Source organism: Poecilia mexicana, unplaced genomic scaffold (genome assembly GCF_051168715.1).
Source record: "Poecilia mexicana isolate PSO_F unplaced genomic scaffold, ASM5116871v1 scaffold_18, whole genome shotgun sequence".
NCBI classification, from domain to species: domain Eukaryota; kingdom Metazoa; phylum Chordata; class Actinopteri; order Cyprinodontiformes; family Poeciliidae; genus Poecilia; species Poecilia mexicana.
Window position 1 is genome coordinate 625,368 of NW_028263387.1, and position 18,306 is coordinate 643,673.

At 39.2% G+C, this 18,306-nt stretch overlaps 1 protein-coding gene across 1 annotated transcript in view; it reads right to left on the reverse strand.

The window, feature by feature from the left end:
- pde5ab (phosphodiesterase 5A, cGMP-specific, b) overlaps positions 1–18,306 on the reverse strand; it is a 139,259-nt gene that overhangs the window by 34,378 nt on the left and 86,575 nt on the right. The window contains exon 12 of the mRNA XM_088015949.1: positions 15,755–15,805. Within this exon, the coding sequence (XP_087872075.1) occupies positions 15,755–15,805 (51 nt within the window). The remainder of the gene's footprint in view (positions 1–15,754; positions 15,806–18,306) is intronic.

An 18,306-nucleotide genomic window follows, 5' to 3' on the forward strand; every position in this document is an offset into this window, starting at 1 on the left:
CGTCCTTACGTCCTTATGATTGTGCTATTGATTTACTTCCTGAAGCTCCCTTACCCACGAACCGACTTTTCAACATTTCCCGTCCTGAGAGAGAGGTAATGGAAAAATATCTAAGTAACTCCTTAGCAGCTAGAATCATTCACCACTCATCCTCCCCACTTGGCGCTGTTATTTTTGTGTGGCCAAAAATCAGAATTAGATCACAATAAAAAATAAATATCCATTAGCTCTTATCTCCTCAGCGCTCGAACCTGTTTATGGAGCAACCCACTTTACCAAATTAGACCTCCGCAACGCCTACTACCTTGTACGCATTAGGGAGGGAGATAAGTGGAAAACAGCTTTTAAAACCCCCATCGGATATTTTGAATATTTGGTCATGCCCTTCGGACTCTGTAATGCTCCCGCATTTTTCCAAGCACCAATTAACGACGTTCTTTGTGATTTACTGAATGTCTTTGTTTTCGTATATTTAGATTACATTCTCATTTACTCCAAATCCCTGGCAGAACATCAAAAACACATCCACCTGGTTCTTCAGCGTTTCCTTGAGAATCATCCTTATGTAAAAGCAGAGAAGCGTGAATTTCTTAAGACATCTTAACATTTCTTGGTTACATCCTCGAGGGCGGACAGGTTCGCACAGATCCAGGGAAAGTCAAGGCTGTTCTGGATTGGCCCCTACCTGAGACACGCAAACAACTTCAAAGGTTTTTAGGTTTCGCTAACTTCCATCGCCGCTTCATTTAAAACTACAGTCAGACCGCAGCACCTCTAACTGCTCTCACTTCTACCAAGATTCCATTCTCATGGACTCCGGAAGCTAATTCAGCTTTTCTTGACCTCAAAGACCGCTTTGCTAAAGCCCCCATTCTCATTCAACCTGATCCACATAAACAATTCATTCTCAAGGTTGATGCCTCTGATAGAGGGGTTAGTGCAGTTCTCTCACAATCATCCTCTGATAACAAGACTCATCCTTGTGCCTTTTATTCCCGCAGACTGTCCCCCACTGAGTGCAATTACAACATGGGAGACCAAGAGTTTCTTGCCATAAAACATGCCTTGGAGGAGTGGCGTCATTGGTTGGAGGGCGCAGAATTTCCCGTGTTGGTCTGGACTGATCATAAGAATCTCTCATACTTCCAATCTGCCAAACGTCTTAACCCCTGTCAGTCTCGCTGGTCTCCATTTTTCTCACGCTTTAATCTCTCCATCTCTTATCACCCAGTTTCTAAGAATGTCAAGCCGGATGCTCTTTCCCGACAATTCTCTGATGATGACCAAGACAAGACCCTACCCTCATCCTACCTACCTCCCAGTTGCACCATTGGAGCAGTTTCCTGGGACATTGAAGATTCCAGAAAACAACCCCACCTCACTGAACCTGACCCTGGTACCGGTCCCCCAAACAGAACTTTCCCCAAATGTCCCTGGTCTCACATCGCAATCGATTTCGTCACTGGACTTCCATTCTCCAAAGGTATGACCACAACTTTCACTATAATTGACCATTTTTCCAAAGCCTGTCATCTTATTCCCCTCAGAAAACTACAAACCACCTTCCAGACAGCTCAGCTCTTAGTCAAGCACGTTTTCAGACTCCATGGCATTCCCCAAGAGATCCTATCTGATCGTGGTCCCCAGTTCACATCTCAAGTATGGAAACATTTTTGCTTTGCTCTCGATGCTCAAGTCACTCTCACCTCCGGTTACTATCCTCAGTCTAATGGACAAACAGAAAGAATGAACCAAGAATTAGAATCAAGACTCAGATGCCTCACCTCATCCAACCCCGCAGACTGTAGCCAGTACCTTCCGTGGGTTGAGTACGCACATAATTCACACATTTCTGCTGCTACTGGTTTGTCCCCATTTGAAGTTTCCCTTGGCTATCAACCTCCACTTTTTCCTACAAATGAAAACGATCACCATCAGTCCACCATCACATCCGCCGCTGCAAACACATCTGGTCCAGAACCATCCAAGCCTTACATCGCACCTCAGAACAGAACCGCTGTTTTGCTGACTGTAGAAGAATTCCTGTTTCACAATATTCACCTGGACAGAAGGTCTGGCTATCAGCAGGTAATGTGCCTCTCAAGTCTGTCTTCATGAAACCCGCCCACAAATACATTGGCCCGTATGAGATTGACTCCATAATCAGTCCCACAGCAGTCCATCTTCACCTTCCCCCTCTCTTCGCATTCATCCCACATTCCACGTATCCCAGATCAAACCTGTCCAGACTAGGACATTATCACTTGCCTCCTGAGTGTGTTCTGCATGTGGGCAAAGAAACTACCCAAAACCATGACAAGTTATGAAAATATCATTAAGTGTTATTAGTGTCAAATGCTATATTTAGAGTCATTACTATTAACTCTTACCTCAAGTAAAGTGAAACAAGTAGCAACAGTTATGAAGATGTCATTACAATGTCATTAATATTAACTCTTACCTCAAGTGAAACAAATGGCAACAATTGTAAAAATGTCATTCAGTGTTATTACAGTGGCAAATGCTATACTAACAGAGTCACTAATATTAAGTCTTACCTCAAGTAAAGTGGAACACACTGGACTACTTATAACTACCATCATAACTGTAGAACAAACCCTTTGTACATGACCTAGAAGCTATTGAAGAGAAATACTAAATTTAAACATAAAAAAATAAGTAACAAAAATAAAAATTTAGTTAAAATAGAATAAAAATCCATGTGCCTCATATATAGAGTTTAGTACAATAATTACATGCTCATTTCTAGTCAATGTGGCACACAATATGGAAGCTATTGAAAAAAAACATTATTTAACATGAAAGTTATTTAAAATATTGAATATGACTTGACATTTTAATAGAGGGTAGTGTGTCTCATTTAAAAGCATGAATTACCACTTTTTGGTATCAGTTGGTCACAAGGCAAGTCATTTATTAACATTTGTTTGACAGGAGTGTTTGGTTCGGAGATTTGTTGACAGTCCCTAAGTGAACCTCTGAGGGCTGAAGAGGGAGTGAGAGAACGGCAGGCCGAAATTAGTGTTTATAAATTGAATCAACCTTGTGCTAAACGCCGCTTGCTCAGCGGATATTGGAATATTTGGATATCCAACTTGAAACTAACTTATTGTGTTACTATTCAGTAACACAATAAAACCACCGGGATAAAGTTTGTTTTGGTCTGTGGTCTGTAAAGATGGAACCGAGGGACTGGACCTAACGCCCCACAATGTCTGACGCAGTGACGTTGGTTCCAAAGCTCCATTGACCAACAGTAGAGGAGCTGGACATAGAAGGCAGTTCTCCTCATTAATATAACGATGCACACGGAAAAGTAAAAACAGGAGAGGAGAAGCGGCAATGACAAAAGAACGAGGGCTTGTATAAGAAAAAAACAAAACAAAATATTTACTTTTCTTGACAAAAACGCATGTTTAGGGGAAATGAAAAAGAAAGTATATACATTACTTGATGGAAACTGATGTGTAAGGAACAGGAAAAACTAAATATATATTTATGCTTTTATTTCTAATTATGTCAGTTTTGGTCCTCCATACATAAGTGCTTTGTAGACATCTTGTTGTAAAACCCTGGGATCAATTAAATTAAGAAATTTAAGACTAAACAAAATGGCAGAGGAATATAATATTACCACATAAAGCTACATAATTTTTAAAGTTTAATCGGTAATACTTTTATAACAAATTTATGGCAGATCAGGATTTCTTGGTTAATGTCAAGTTGTCATAACAGAGACATTTTGAATTATGTCAACTTTGTATTAAAAGTGTCATGATTTACCGAATGACACTTTGACAACTGTCAAATATTCATGAAGACTTACTGATGTTCATGTCAAATGTTATGTCATGTTGCTTAGTATGCTTAGTTGTAACACTTTCCTGGATGGTGACGGTCATCAGCGTAATGATCTTCTTCTCCATAGATGATACACTTGGCCCTGTCTTATGGAGGACCAAATCTGTTAATAGTTTGTTTTGTCTTTTCCTTATAAAAAGATTTGTTCTTTTTACAATGCTTCATTCTCCTTTTTTTGCTTTTTCCTCTCCGATTTCCTCTCCGATTTCTGCCTTCATGATTATAGCTAATGAAAACATGGAACTTAAAATTAAAATATTACATCAGCAGTGAAAAATATGTTTGAAAAGCAAATTACCACAAACATTTAATGAAATTTGAATCTCTCCAAGAGGAAGCTCTGCCACATTTAATGGATACTATCCAGGCATATTCCAAAATATCAGGATATAAATCAACTGGAGTAAATCTGATGTCATGCCACCATGACAACGTGCCAAGCGTACATAGTGGAACAATTTTAAGTGGGTCCCAAAGAGCACAAAATATCTGGGAATACAGCTTAGACAAGACTTAGAGCACAGGTGTCAAACTCCAGTCCTGGAGGACCACTGCCCTGCAACTTTCAGATGTGCCTCTGCTGCACCACCTGAATAGAATAATTAGGTCATTAGCAAGGCTCTGGAGGACTGATCTACACAAGGAGGAGGTAATTAAACCATTTCATTCCAGTGTTTTGTACCTGTGGCACATCTAAAAACTGCACAAGTCGCCCTTGAGGACTGGAGTTTGACACTCCTGACCTAAAGGATCTAGTCAACCTGAATTTTAAATCAACTCTATAAAAAATACAAATGAATATAGAAGAGTGGGATAAAACAGAACTTACTGTCATTTTAAAATAATGGTTGTGCCAAAAAATAATTTTAGATAAAAGACAAGACTGGATGGATACTGAGACCAAACTATGCTCACCATTTATTCCCTAACCCAAGTTCATCACATTTCTGGATGTTCTGTGTTTTAATGCTAGTTAAGTAGGCAAAAAATGTTAGCAAGGCCACAAAACCATGCAAACTACAAGATATGTGTGGGTAGTTATAAGAAAAGAGACGGGTAGGTAGCATTTATTATTCCTCTGATGTCTGGCTCAACTCTTCTCTGCTGATGGCTGCTTCTTCTGGACGAAATTCATCCTGGAGTTCTGGTGCTGCTCACAATGCAGATGGTTTTCCTCATTGTTCACCATGTCAGCCATGGGCCACCTTCATCTGTTCCCTGAGAAGAGTAATCAGATGTTAAAGCATATATGTAGATCAAAAATCACAGACATAGTAGTGTGTACAAGTTATACACCCACAAAGAACAATTTAAATTAAAGTCATATTTACTTTATATGCATGCAAACATGTTTATCAAAACAGAAATATTTATGAGTAAATTTAAAGGTACAAACAAAAATAACTACTTGTTTTGTAACTATTAAACATACAGTCATTAAAAAATTATACCAACCTAGTTTTCTTCAAGATTCTTCTTCATTTCAATGTCCGTGCAACTATTTTCCATGTCTTCATGACTCTATAGGCCACCATAAAATACAATCCAGTATAAACCAGGCAGATATAGCCACACACTGCTCACGCTAGCAGCATGGCCGGATAGACAGCAGCGTGTTAAATGTGTGTCTGTGGATGTCAGGGTGCTGGTCAGACGGCCTCCGACGCAGATCAGCAAGGCTTGTTATTCTTCTCATTCTCTAAGCTCAACAAAAACAGCAACTCATTCTTCAGTGCACCATGGAGTTGCCTCTGAATATTACAGTTTCCTTATAATCTACAGAAAAACCTGCACCTCATTGATGTACCTCAGCTGGTAGCTTCGGAGGACTCCTGAAGCTTCAATCAGAAGTCAACTTCAGTGACTGCTTTGTCCAAACTATGAAAATCCTGACAGTGACCCTCTGAGTCCATTAAAAACGCTTAACTGAAACATGTTCTGTCTGAGGGTCCACACAAAAAATGATCAAATCAGGAGTTATAACACTATTTTCTGATGTAGTTGTTAAGCTTCAGTTCATCTATAAACTGCTGGACAGCCTTGACACCACCTTCCTCATTTGCATAATGAGGCAGAAATGCATAAAGAAAAGTGAAAAAAGGAGATGATTCAATCTGAAAAGAACAAACTCTTGCATACAGAAAGGCAAATTAAAAATATATATTTTATTTTCAAGACTTATATAGTTATTGATGAAAATGCACGTGCAAGGAAAATGAAAAACAAAAGCTATACACTTCTGCTTTTATTTTTAACTATGTCAGTTTTGGTCCTCCATACTGTCTTCCAGTGTTTAACACGACAAAGCCATTGGCTAAGCTTTTACTATGTTGAATGGATCTGCTCTTTTTCATCCTAACAGGCTCAGAGCTGATCTGTTTAGCCGTGTGTCTCTCCTACTCAAGCAGCTACTACTGCCATTAACTTTTAACTTTCCTTTAAAACAGAAAGTACTCCTGGATCAGTGTTGCTGTGTTTTATTTCTGTCTTCTCAAACCTCTAGGCCAGGGGTTTACAACCTTTACAACATAGAGGGTCATTCTTGACCTCAGTCTAAATCAGTGTTTCTCAACCTTTTTCGGCCCAGTGCCTCCCAAGCCTTTATCCAGGTCCCTCACCGCTCTCCAAAGAATTTGTAGGCTACTTTGCACTAATTATTATTTTATTATTAATAGTACTGTCACTATTGTAGATGTTTTGGTTTTTATGCTTGTTTCTGTTTTTTTTTTTTTTTAATACTTATTTTTTATTGAACATTTCTGAACACATTCAGTGGAGAGGCATCAATACATTCAACTTCATATACAATGTTGGACAACCGTGTCAATATTTAACCGGATACAATGGCATTCTCATTGCGTCTGTAGTCGCTCCATTTAACGTCAAACTTGTCCTCCTGCAATCTTAGTCTATATGTGATTTTCTCCATTATGAAGATCTCTTCCACAATGCTCAGCCACTGCTCCACCGCAGGGGGGTCTTGTCTATACCATAATTTTGTGATAGTTTTCCTTGATGCTGAAAGTAATATTTTTAACAGATATTCATCATCCTTTTGAATTACATCGTGTGTGAGGCATCCCAGGTAGAGTGTTTTACATGATCTGGGTATTCCATATCCCAATATGTTTTTCAAGATAAGGCAAACATTATGCCAGTATGTGGTTAGCTTTTGACAAGACCAGAATATGTGCGTGTGGCCTACATCAGACTGGCCACAAAGTCTCCAGCATGGCTGTGAACTGGATACCATCCTGGTCCTGATCTTTGGTGTTATAAAAAAATCTAATCATATTTTTCCAATTAAATTCCCTCCACACACGGGAGCAGGTGGCTGTGCACTGCATTTTACAAATTTTAAACCATTCTTCCTCGCTTATGTGTTCCTTCAATTCGTCCTCCCATTTTTCTTTAATGTACATAGTAGATGTCTTCCAGCCTGCCATCAGTCCCTGGTACAGTGCTGAAATAACTCGTAATTTATTCCCCTCATAGGCCTTATGAAATATCTCTATTATTTTACTTATGTTGGTTTTTATCTCTTTCTCATAATAATCTTTTATTTGCAGGTATCTATACTGGTCTTGATCCTCCAGTTCATATTTTTCCTTTAAGCTATTAAAGCTCAGCAGTTTGCCCTTTTCAGTCAATTTACACATTGCTGTGGCACCTTTATTTGCCCATTGTTTGAAACCTGTATCATAAATACCTGGTTTAAACCTCAGATCCCAAGCAAACCAGCTCAAACTCCTTGTTTCCTTCTCTAACTTGTAATTATCAATTACTGTGTTCCATATTTCAATGGTAGTTTTAGTTATTGAATCTAGCTTGTTGCTTAATTTGCCTAAGAGTTTTTTATGTGCTATTAAATTTTTAACTTCTATGTCTTTTCTACCTATTTCCAGATTTTTCCATTTTGAAACATAGTCATCATTGCACCAACATACCAGAGGTCTAATTTGTGCGGCCCAGAAATATTCTTTTAGGGCTGGTAAACCCAGACCTCCTCTGTCTTTTGGGAGCTGAAGTGTTTTATATCTGACCCTGGGTTTCTTCCTGTTCCATATAAACCTTGAAATCCATCTGTCCCATTCTACAAATTGTTTTTGCGGAATAGTTAGTGGCAGGGACTGAAACAGGTGTAGCAGTCGTGGTAAAATATTTATTTTAATTATCTCCACTCTAGAGCTGAGATCCATGTCCATCCATCGCCCCAGGTCCTTCTTGATATTGTGGTTGATTTCTAAATAATTTGCATCATAGAGTTTGTCAATTGTTTTGGTTATGTTTACCCCCAAATATTTTATAGATTTTTCATTCCACTTAAGTTTGTAGGTATCCCTTATTTTCTGCTGCGGGGAGTAATTTATTGTTAGGATCTGTGTTTTTTCCACATTAATTTTGTATCCAGAGAATTTCCCATAATCCTCAAGCAAACTTACTGTTTTTAAAAACATTTCATTTGGGTTTTTTAGATAAATCAAAATGTCATCTTCAAACAACCCTATTTTATGTTCTTCCCCTCCTATTTCCACTCCTTTTATTTCCTCTTCCTGCCTAATCATCTGAGCTAGTGGCTCTATAAACAGTGCAAAAAGACTCGGTGAGAGGCAGCATCCCTGCCTTGTTCCTCTCCAGAGTAAATCTTCCTGACAGGTTGCCATTTATTTTAATCCTTGCAGTTGGCTCTTGATAAATTGATTTAATACAATTTACAAATGTCTCATTAAATCCAAATTTTTCTAAGACCTTATACAAAAAGTTCCAATTGACACTGTCGAAGGCTTTTTCCGCATCTATACTTATCAGAACTGCCCCCTCCCCTGTTCCTTGCAGGTGGTCTATGATGTGAAGAGTTCTCCTTATATTGTCTTGTGTTTGTCTTTCCTTTATAAAACCCGTTTGATCCTCATCAATTAAATCTTCCATTAAATTTTCCATTCTTTTAGCTATGATAGAGGAAAACGGTTTATAGTCTACATTTAGTACCGATATCGGTCTGTAGTTGTGGCAGTATTCTTGGTCTTTACCTTCCTTTGGGATTACGGAAATAATGGCTTCCTTCCAAGAAGGAGGCATCTTGCCAGTCCTGAGACTTTAGTTAAACGAGTCATATAACAGTGGTGTTAATTCTTCTTTGAAGGTTTTATAAAAAGAAGCCCCTAAACCATCTGACCCTGGTGACTTCCCTGTTTTAGTCCTGCCGATTGCCTTTATAATCTCTTCCTCTGTAATTTGAGAAGTCAGTGTCGCATTTTGTTTTGTGCCTATTGCTGGTAAGTCCAATTTTTCCAGAAAATTACTCAAATCCTCTTCCCCTGCCGATGGTGGTTGTGCATATAGATTTTTGTAGTATTGCTCAAATGTTCTTTGTATTTCTTCTTGTTCATATAAAATTGTATTGGATAGTGGATCTCTTACTTTATGTATGCTACCTAATGTTTGTTGTTTCTTAATGCGCCTAGCCACATTTTTTGTAGCTTTCGGACCCCCCTCATAGTACGTTTGTTTAGTAAATCTAGCCTTCTTTTCTACTTCCTCCCATAAACTCTCATCCATTTCTTTCCTGGTTTCTTTAATCAGATTAAATATGTCTGGGTCATTTGTTTGTTTATGTTGTTGTTCTAAATCTCTTAGCTTCCTTATTTGTTTATTGTATGTTTCTAATCTTGCTTTTTTCATAAATGCTGTGTAAGAAATCATTTTCCCCCGTATTACTGCCTTCAGGGCATCCCAAAGAATTACTGGATCTACTTCACCATTATCATTTTTCCTCTCTATATCGGATTATCTCCTCTTTTACTTCACCAACTAGACCCTTGTTATTTAATATTCCTTCATTAAGTCTCCATAAAGTATTGTTCTTTTTGCTGTCCAGATGGATCTTAAGATAGATAGCGTTATGATCGGAAACGTCTGAAACTCCAATCCTACACTCTTTCACTCTGTGTAGTTCTCTCTTATTCATTAGTATATAGTCAGTTCTGGAATAAACACCATGTGGTATTGAATAATGAGTATAATCTTGATCTAAGGGATGAAATTCTCTCCATACATCTACAATTGCCATTTCTGACATCATGGTGTTCATGTACCTACTGATTTGTTTTTTACTATTTTTATTGCTTGTAGTATCCATCTTATAGTTTAACACAGCATTAAAGTCCCGCTACATATCAATATTCCCTCTGCTTCCAAGTTAATGAGATCAAATATTTTCTTAAAGAGTACTTTATCGCTTTCTGGAGGGACATATACATTGAGTAGTGTGATTAACTGGTTTTCCAATTTGCCCTTTATCATTAAGTATCTTCCTTCTTTATCCCCAATTTCCTCCAACAATTCAAACTTTACACTATTTGAGATCAATGTCATAACTCCTCGTTTATGCCTTTCTCCAAATGAGGAGGAAAATGAGTTTCCATACCCTAATTTTTTGTACTTTCCATGTCCTTTTTTTGTTAGATGTGTCTCCTGTAAGAGAATAACTTGTACTTTTTCTTTTCTAAATTTATTTAGGACCTTATCTCTCTTTTTGATATTATTTAAACCATTGACATTCAGTGATACCACAGTTATAACCTTAGACATTGTTTGTATATCTTGGTTTGAATCTCATCCTCTCCACTTGAACTATGAACAAGAACTAAACTAACAAAAACTCTGAACTTCCGACTAAATATGGCTCATATTCCCAAGAGGCCCTGTCCCCCTGCTGGAAAGGGAGGGGGGTATCCTTTTATGAAGAGGGCCCCCCGCTAGTGGTTTTGGGCAAACCTGTGTTGGGTTTCCCCGACCTGCTAGGCAAGTCCAACAGTCCCTTGTTTGGTGGATCTCCCTGTCGTTATTTAGTCAAACTTTAGAGAAGACTATAGTCTCTTCCATCCCCCTTCTTTAATGAGCAATTTATGCCCCCGTTACCTCCGCGTCCTCAATGTCCTCCTCTTTGAAACTCCTGCAGCCGTTCCCTCGCTCGGCTACTCGCGTTCTGACCAGAGCCCGTAGCGGAGGTCCCGTCGTCCGTCCCATGCTTCTTCCCGATGCGCTGCCAGGGTACCGCCGTCTGGATCCTCTCCTCGGGCGAAGGTCTGGTGTCGTTCTTGTTCTTCATCTCCAGCCCTCGTCTCCTCATGACTATTGCAGCTTCCTCCGCGTTGTTGTAAATCTTGATCCCATCTGACCAGTGAATCCGTATTTTAGTCATTGGCGTCTGGAAGCGGATCTTTCGGTCTTTCAGAGCCTTTTTAATCTCGGAGTAGGATTTGCGTTTTTCTATTACCTAGGTGGGGTAGTCATGGTCGAAAAATATTCGCTTCCCCTCGACTTGGATTTTCTTTTTCCATGCTTTTGTCAGAATTTCTTCTTTGGTTTTATATTTAAGAAAGTTAACCACTATGGACCTGGGATTAGCTTCGGGTGGAGGTTTCTTTCCGAGGCTTCTATGAGCCCGTTGGATCTGCAACTCGGTTCCGGCCGGTAGGGCTAGCTCACGATGTAGTAGCTTCTCCACCATTTCTTGGACTAATTCGCCGTCTTGTTCAGCCACGTTGTAAATTCTCATGTTGCAGCGCCTGCCGTGTCCTTCCAATTCCGTTAGCTTCTCTTGTAGTTTTCTCTGCTGTTTTAAGAGGTTCAGAATGGCGTCCCTCGCTTCCGTGTTGCCCTCTTCCAGCTCTGCTATGCGGCCCTGCGCCTCAGTCATGTCCTCTTGTTGTTTCTGTATTTCCGCATCATTCTGTGCCACTTTTTTCTTAATTTCTTCTTTAAAGCCCATAAATTCTCGCTTCACCTCCTCTTTGAACTCGTCTTTGAATTTTATGAGATTCTCCTTCACCTCCTTTTTAAAGTCACGGATTTCCGCCGTGATATTATGTAAGCCCCTCCAACACGGCCTGTAGCTGATTCGAGTCGCCGCTTTCTTCTTCCATTTGCTCAACGTCGGGGTCGTGTTCTTCTGCCATTTTCTTCCTTATGCTTCTCTGCTTACGTCCTCCACTCATTTCGTGTCTGGTTAAAATTGTATTTTGACTAATTTCCTTGGATTAGGGAGGTTTTTTGATTCTTCGACAAGGGAGCTCGGACTTATGCTGCCATCTTGCTCCGCGTCCACCGGAAGTCCCTCTTGTTTCTGTTTTTATCATCAAAAATTATTTCCCAGAGAGCAAAAAAGCCATGGGAATAGAAATTATTTTCACAGCTGTCTATGAAAAATGCAATGAACATTCAAGTTAAAATTGGTAGGCCTAACAGCAAAACGACTGAGCTCTGCAGCATTAAAACATGGATAGAACTGTAACTACATTAATCATAACTTTTCTTCTCTTCAGTGTTTCTGTGAGTTTCTGGTGGTGCAGCTCTGTGCTGCCTTCAGGAGAATGGGACATCAGAGTATCACCCATAAAATTTCACCCACATGGCATTTATTGTGCAAACCAGAGCTTTCAGTGGAAAAACAAAAGTTCCAGGTCCTTTTAATGCCATAGAAATATGAGACAGAAACATGGATTATATCTTTATATAGACCTGTCTATTGATTATAGATTAATAGTTTCACTGGACAGAAATTACAAAGAACAAATCTGGTTCTTAAACAAATCCTAATGAGACAAATTGAAAGTGTCATGGAGTCACTGAACACCACTATGACATTAACATGAAATATAATATTGAAGAAATTAGAAAATTACTGCAGAAATTTTAAGGGGCTTGCCAACTGTGCCCATCACTTTAAACCCAGCATCAAGGTCTGACATACTTAACCCAACACTAGCACACATTAGCTGCAAATATTGTCAGGTATATTATGATGATATGAGTCACCATTGAAAAGCAGGGTATTAACCCCAAGTCAATGAAATTCAATCCGAGACCGACGACTATAAGCTTCGCACATGTGGTTCTCACTCATGGTCCAAAATAAAAAAAACATGAAGAAAGTTGGTAATAGTTAATTTCTAAAAACAATTTCAATTTTCATTCTAAGGATTTTAATTTACACTCAAAAATTCAGTGGAGTAATAATTTTATGTAAGCAAAACATGAAAAGTCACAGGAAATATGTATTCTTCCCACAATGCATTGTGAGATCTGAATCAGCGCTGTGGGAATACTCACTGCCTCTGTCTAGGACCCGTTGCTATGGTAATTAATGATCTGCACCTGGGCTGGCTCTCTCTGTCACACGAGATGCTGGTTTCTATACTTGTGAGACACCTAGCGTCGGTCTCAGGACCCTCACAAAAAACCATAAGCCCTAGGAAAATTTTGAAAACATTTTACGGGAGTAGGCATGTGTATCTATGTCATGACCAACTTTGAGATCAATAGGCCGCTATTTGTGCCTGTGAGGGGGAGTTAAAAAGAGTTTTGGAGTCAGACCTCCACTGTGCTGTGTGTGTGTTTCAGAGAGAAATCTTAGTGATGCTCTGAGTTCCTCAGACTAAAGTTTTTTCGTGTTTCTCAATTTATGTCGTCATTTTTACACAGAATCCCAATAAAAATAATAGCTCCAATGCCGGGATCGAGCCGCACGTTTTGATACCACTTTTGTGGGTGGGCACGCAGCGGTACGAGCCGCATTAACGGTAGTGGAAGAAGATGTTATAATAAACAGACATTCTATTGGGTGTAGAACAATAGGTGCCTGCCATGCAATGCATGGAGGCAGTGACTGACCTGCTTCGCAGGTCAGTCACTGCTCTCCCTATGCATTGCTTATGGCAGGCCCCAATAAATATATCAAATCTAATTAAAAACATAAATACCATACCAGTTTATTCCTCTGTATTTACTTTAGTTTCTTAGTTTATTCTTGCATTTTGTTCTTCATTCAGTTCCATTTAGTTTCCTCTGATTAGTATTATCCTCTCTTGGTTTATTGCTATGTCCTCTTTAGTCTCTTTCCTGTTGTTAGATTTATTTTATCATTTATTGACCATCATTAATCTTCACTCATCACCTGCTGCGCCGCCTAATCGTCATGTTTCACATCATGTGTTGATTTTTCACTGTTCAGCGTCGGATTCTCTGTTTTTATGCCATAATTCACATCTAGTTCTTCGCTCCGTTTTATGACCCTCTTCTCCTGTTTCAGAGTTTTGCAGAATGTGCGAGTCGTTTTTATTTTATTTTTTTCACTCCCTCTGGTGCGCAGCGTTCGGGAAACGTATCGATGGGGAAAAGGCAGACTGACATAAACCTTTTAAAACAACGGAAACAATTTCGGTATTCTAATTATTGAAATTGTGTTGTTCCATCACCCCAGTTTCATACCAGACCACTTACAGCTCCGGTGTTAACGCTATAAAATGAACACTCTCTGTCGTGGTATCACTATGGAGAGATTTCTTTATTTAAATTGGTTCATTTTTCAGAGGGATACACAGTGAGGGTATCGTGATTTTAGTAATTACATGTTTATAAGATCGATTTTCTGTTGTCCTTCCATGGAAGTGTGCAGCCTTCAAACGGAAATAAAACACTTTTTAATATAAGTTGCTGCTTTGACATGATCACATTACTGTCAAAACATTTGTACAAAAATACCAGACAAAGTGAATCACAGCACCGTCATCAGCCGGTGTAACGCTGAACTGATGCGGTGAAGCTACTAGTAGCAGGAGAGGAGCTACAAGCTACAAACACTGAATAGAAGGAGAGCTGCCATCGATACTGTTGCAGCCAAGCATGATTTAATGTTACACAATACAGTTTTACCAAGTTGCTCAAAGTCTAAACTGGTATTGTTCTGCATTTAAGGTGTAAAGTTTACCTTCGACCAAACGACCCCCAAAGGAATCCCAGCGCCCCCCTTTTGTAAAAATTTCCGCCAGCGCCCCCTGCCGTCCTCTGAACACCCCCTGGGGGGGCGGTACCGCCCACGTTGAGAACCGCTAGTCTAGATAATATACTCATTTAGAGCCGTCTTGATACATTTCTTCTGGTAAGTTGGTCATTCTAAAAAAAACTCCCAAAAACTATATCATTTGGACACATTTTCCTCTGGGGTGTGTCGTTGAAGACGGTCCACAGAGCCACACGAGGCTCCACAGCCACAGGTTGAAGACCCCATGGCAGAACCTGATTCAGGTTATGGTTCTGCTGGAGATTTCCTAATTGTTATGGAGGAGTTTTCCTTTCCACTGTCTGTGTTCGTCCAGGAGGAGTAAGTGCTGCAAGTCAAAGACTCCATGCAATCTGCTGGGTTTCCTTTGACAGAAAACTTTTCAACCAATTTGAAAAAAATCAACTGAACATGAGTGCTTTGTCTGATAGCTGGGATCAATTTGTAATGTACATAATTAATCGGAAATCTGTTTGTATGATTGTGGTATTTTCTGAATAATGCATTTTATTCATAAAACACTTTTCTAGACACTTAAAAATGTTATACAGTAAAGATTGAAAGCAACAACAAACAATCAGAAATATGAAAGAAATCTTTCATATTTAACATTATCACATAGTGAGAATCTCATACCGACTTATCATTCTTGTTTAGTTTGTTTTATACCGGCCATAGCTAGCATGCTAATTATGGCCTATAAAGCCTGAAATAGAGTTTCTGGGTCTTTGGTAACTACTTCAGCATCACACATCATCAATTATCAAGGCAGCTAAATGTTCACTTCAGTGCTAAATAACTTCTCCTGCTATTCCAGTTGTGAATATGAACAGAAAGCAGACATTTAGAGCTGTTTTTACTGGAATCTTTGTACTGATTCAGTTGTGTTACATTTCATGACTCATCAAACAGAATGTCTGCTCTTTGTGACTTTAGAAACCCCTTCTTTGAGTGTCACTGTGCCTCCAGTTTCATATTAATGCTTGTATCATACATGCATAGTTTGAAATATTAATTTACAGCAGTTACCTGAAGTTCCCGAGTTTCCTCCTCTGTGGCAGAGGCATGATATGATAAAACCTGGAGGACACAGACAAATCAAATTCAGCAGCATGTGGCAGCACATGCTGCACATATGGAAATACAGTGGTTATGGAAAGAATTCAGACCCCTTTAAAATTTTCCACTCCGTTTCACTTCATTACAGCCACTTCCTAAAATCAAAACAGGAAGAATGGCAGAGGAATCCTGGTGTGAAAAGGGTGCTTCTAATCACTACTGAGCAAAGGGTCTGAATACTTGCAGGGGGGAGACTTTACCACATTACTTTCAATTAAATAATTACATCAATGTGATTCTGTTTGTTCAATAATTTAGGGGCAAAAAAGGGTTTTCAAATGTGTTTGAATAAAATGTAATTAATTGTGATCAATCAATTACAGACCCTGCAATTAGGTCAATTTAAAATTTGAACTGAGTTTCACTAACAGTTTTACCTATAGATACGCTTGATAACTGTTGTTTAATCCCTTATGTTATTAAAATACTTCACAACCAGGAGAGGTAAAATGGAAACAAAAACAGGCACAAAGTTATCCAAAGGATAATTGTAAACTGGTCTCATTTCTGCCTGTAGTTTACTTATTCTGATGAGCCATGTATTGTAAGATACTGTTATACACTGAGTGCACAAGTATTGTGCTAGGTGTAGCTTTGAGGAATAGTTTTATTGTGGAACAACTACAGCGCTCTCGGTCAATCCAAAATGTTAATTATCTCGAAACTGAATATTTCAGAAAATAAAAATGAGATTCTGGCTTTCTTAATACAATATTTTTGTATGCGCAGAATTACTATGCCTCTGAATTAAAACTGAAACTTTTCTCATCTCACTTGTTTATTGTCAACTCAAAATTGACAAATATTTCTGACATTTAGAAAATAAATCGGTGACCCTTACAGCCACCCTTCTTTTCCATAACACTTATAAGCCTTCCTTTCATGGAGTCCGTCAGTTTCTTGATCTGTTGACGATCAACTTTTTGTGCAGCAGCAGCCACAGCCTCCCAGACACTGATCAGAGATGTGAACCGTTTTCCTTCACCATAAAGCTCCTGTTTAAGAAAGGCCCACAGGTTCTCAGTGGGGTTTAGGTGGTGAGGAAGGGGACCACTTCATTATTCTTTTATCTTTAAGGCCTTCCATAGTGGAGTACTTTGATGCATGCGATGGAGCATTGTCCTGCATAAAAATCATGGTCTTCTTGAAAGATGCAGACTTTTTCCTGGACCACAGCTTGAAGAAAGTGTCTTCTAAAAACTGGCAGTAGGTTTAGGACTTGATTTTGAGTCCAACTTCAACCCGAAAAGGTCCAACCAGCTCATCTCTAATAATACCAGCCTATACCAGCGCCCTGCCTCCACCTTGCTCGTGTCTGATGTGAAGTGGAGCTCTGTGCCTAGTACTGATCCAGCCACAGGTCCATCCATCTGGTCCGTCAAGACTCATTCTCATCTCATCAATCCATAGAACCTTTGAAAAATCTGTTCAGATCTGTCTTGGCCCAGGCTTGATGTTCCAACTTATGTGTCTTGCTCGATGGGGGTCGGGTTTCAGCGTTCCTCATCTTGGCCATGTCTCTGAACATCTTGTACTTCTGGGCACTGCAGGTAGGTTGCAGTTCTGGAAAATGACAGGATGGGTTCCTGTAGCTTCACGTTTGATTCTTCTCAACTCTTTGGCATTTAATTTACATCTTTTTTCCTCAACACGTTTCTTGTAAACCTGTTAGCTATTTGCAGCAAAACGTTTGATGGTTGTGTGATCACGCCCCAATATCTTAGTAATTTCAAGCGTGCTGCATCCCTCTGAAAGACCTTTTACAATTTTGGACTTTTCAGAGTCACTTAAATGTCTTTATTGGCCCATTTTGCCTGAGGAAAAGAAGCTGCCTAATAATTATACACATCTTGATATTGGATGTTGATCTTCTTAGCCCCACCCTCCCTCACTAAACAAATACACATCAGCTGATATGTTTAGATTCAACAAGCATTCAAGTTTATGCAGCCTGGAATTGGAAAATATGCATACAAATTATGATATCAAAACTAAATTATAATTGTGCACACAGTGTATAGTTGGAACAATAATTAAAAGAAATGGGTAATTTCTGACTCAACATAAAGAGAACCTAAAGTCATTCTATTCCAAATATGAAGACTCCCTGACTCCCTCCCACTTTCAGTCGGCCCATTGGCCCCCTTTGTGTCCCAAACAAAGAAAATATTTTGGAGACAAGATGTGACATCTTCAAAGGTTGCAATATTGTTGTAAAAGTCAACTCTGCTTTAATTTCTTCAGAACTTTCTCCCTGACATGTGTGCTGTGTTTAATAGGCCACTGTAATCATGAGTAGTTGATATTCAAAATTGGTGATATCAGACTGTTTTCCAATATCAATATTGGATCGTGACATTCCTATCTATCTCCATTCTTGGGGGCACAGCCAATCAGTGCCAAGGAAAATGAACGCCTGGATTGGGTGCTTTAATGTCAGCCAACACTGTCATTCAGCTTCC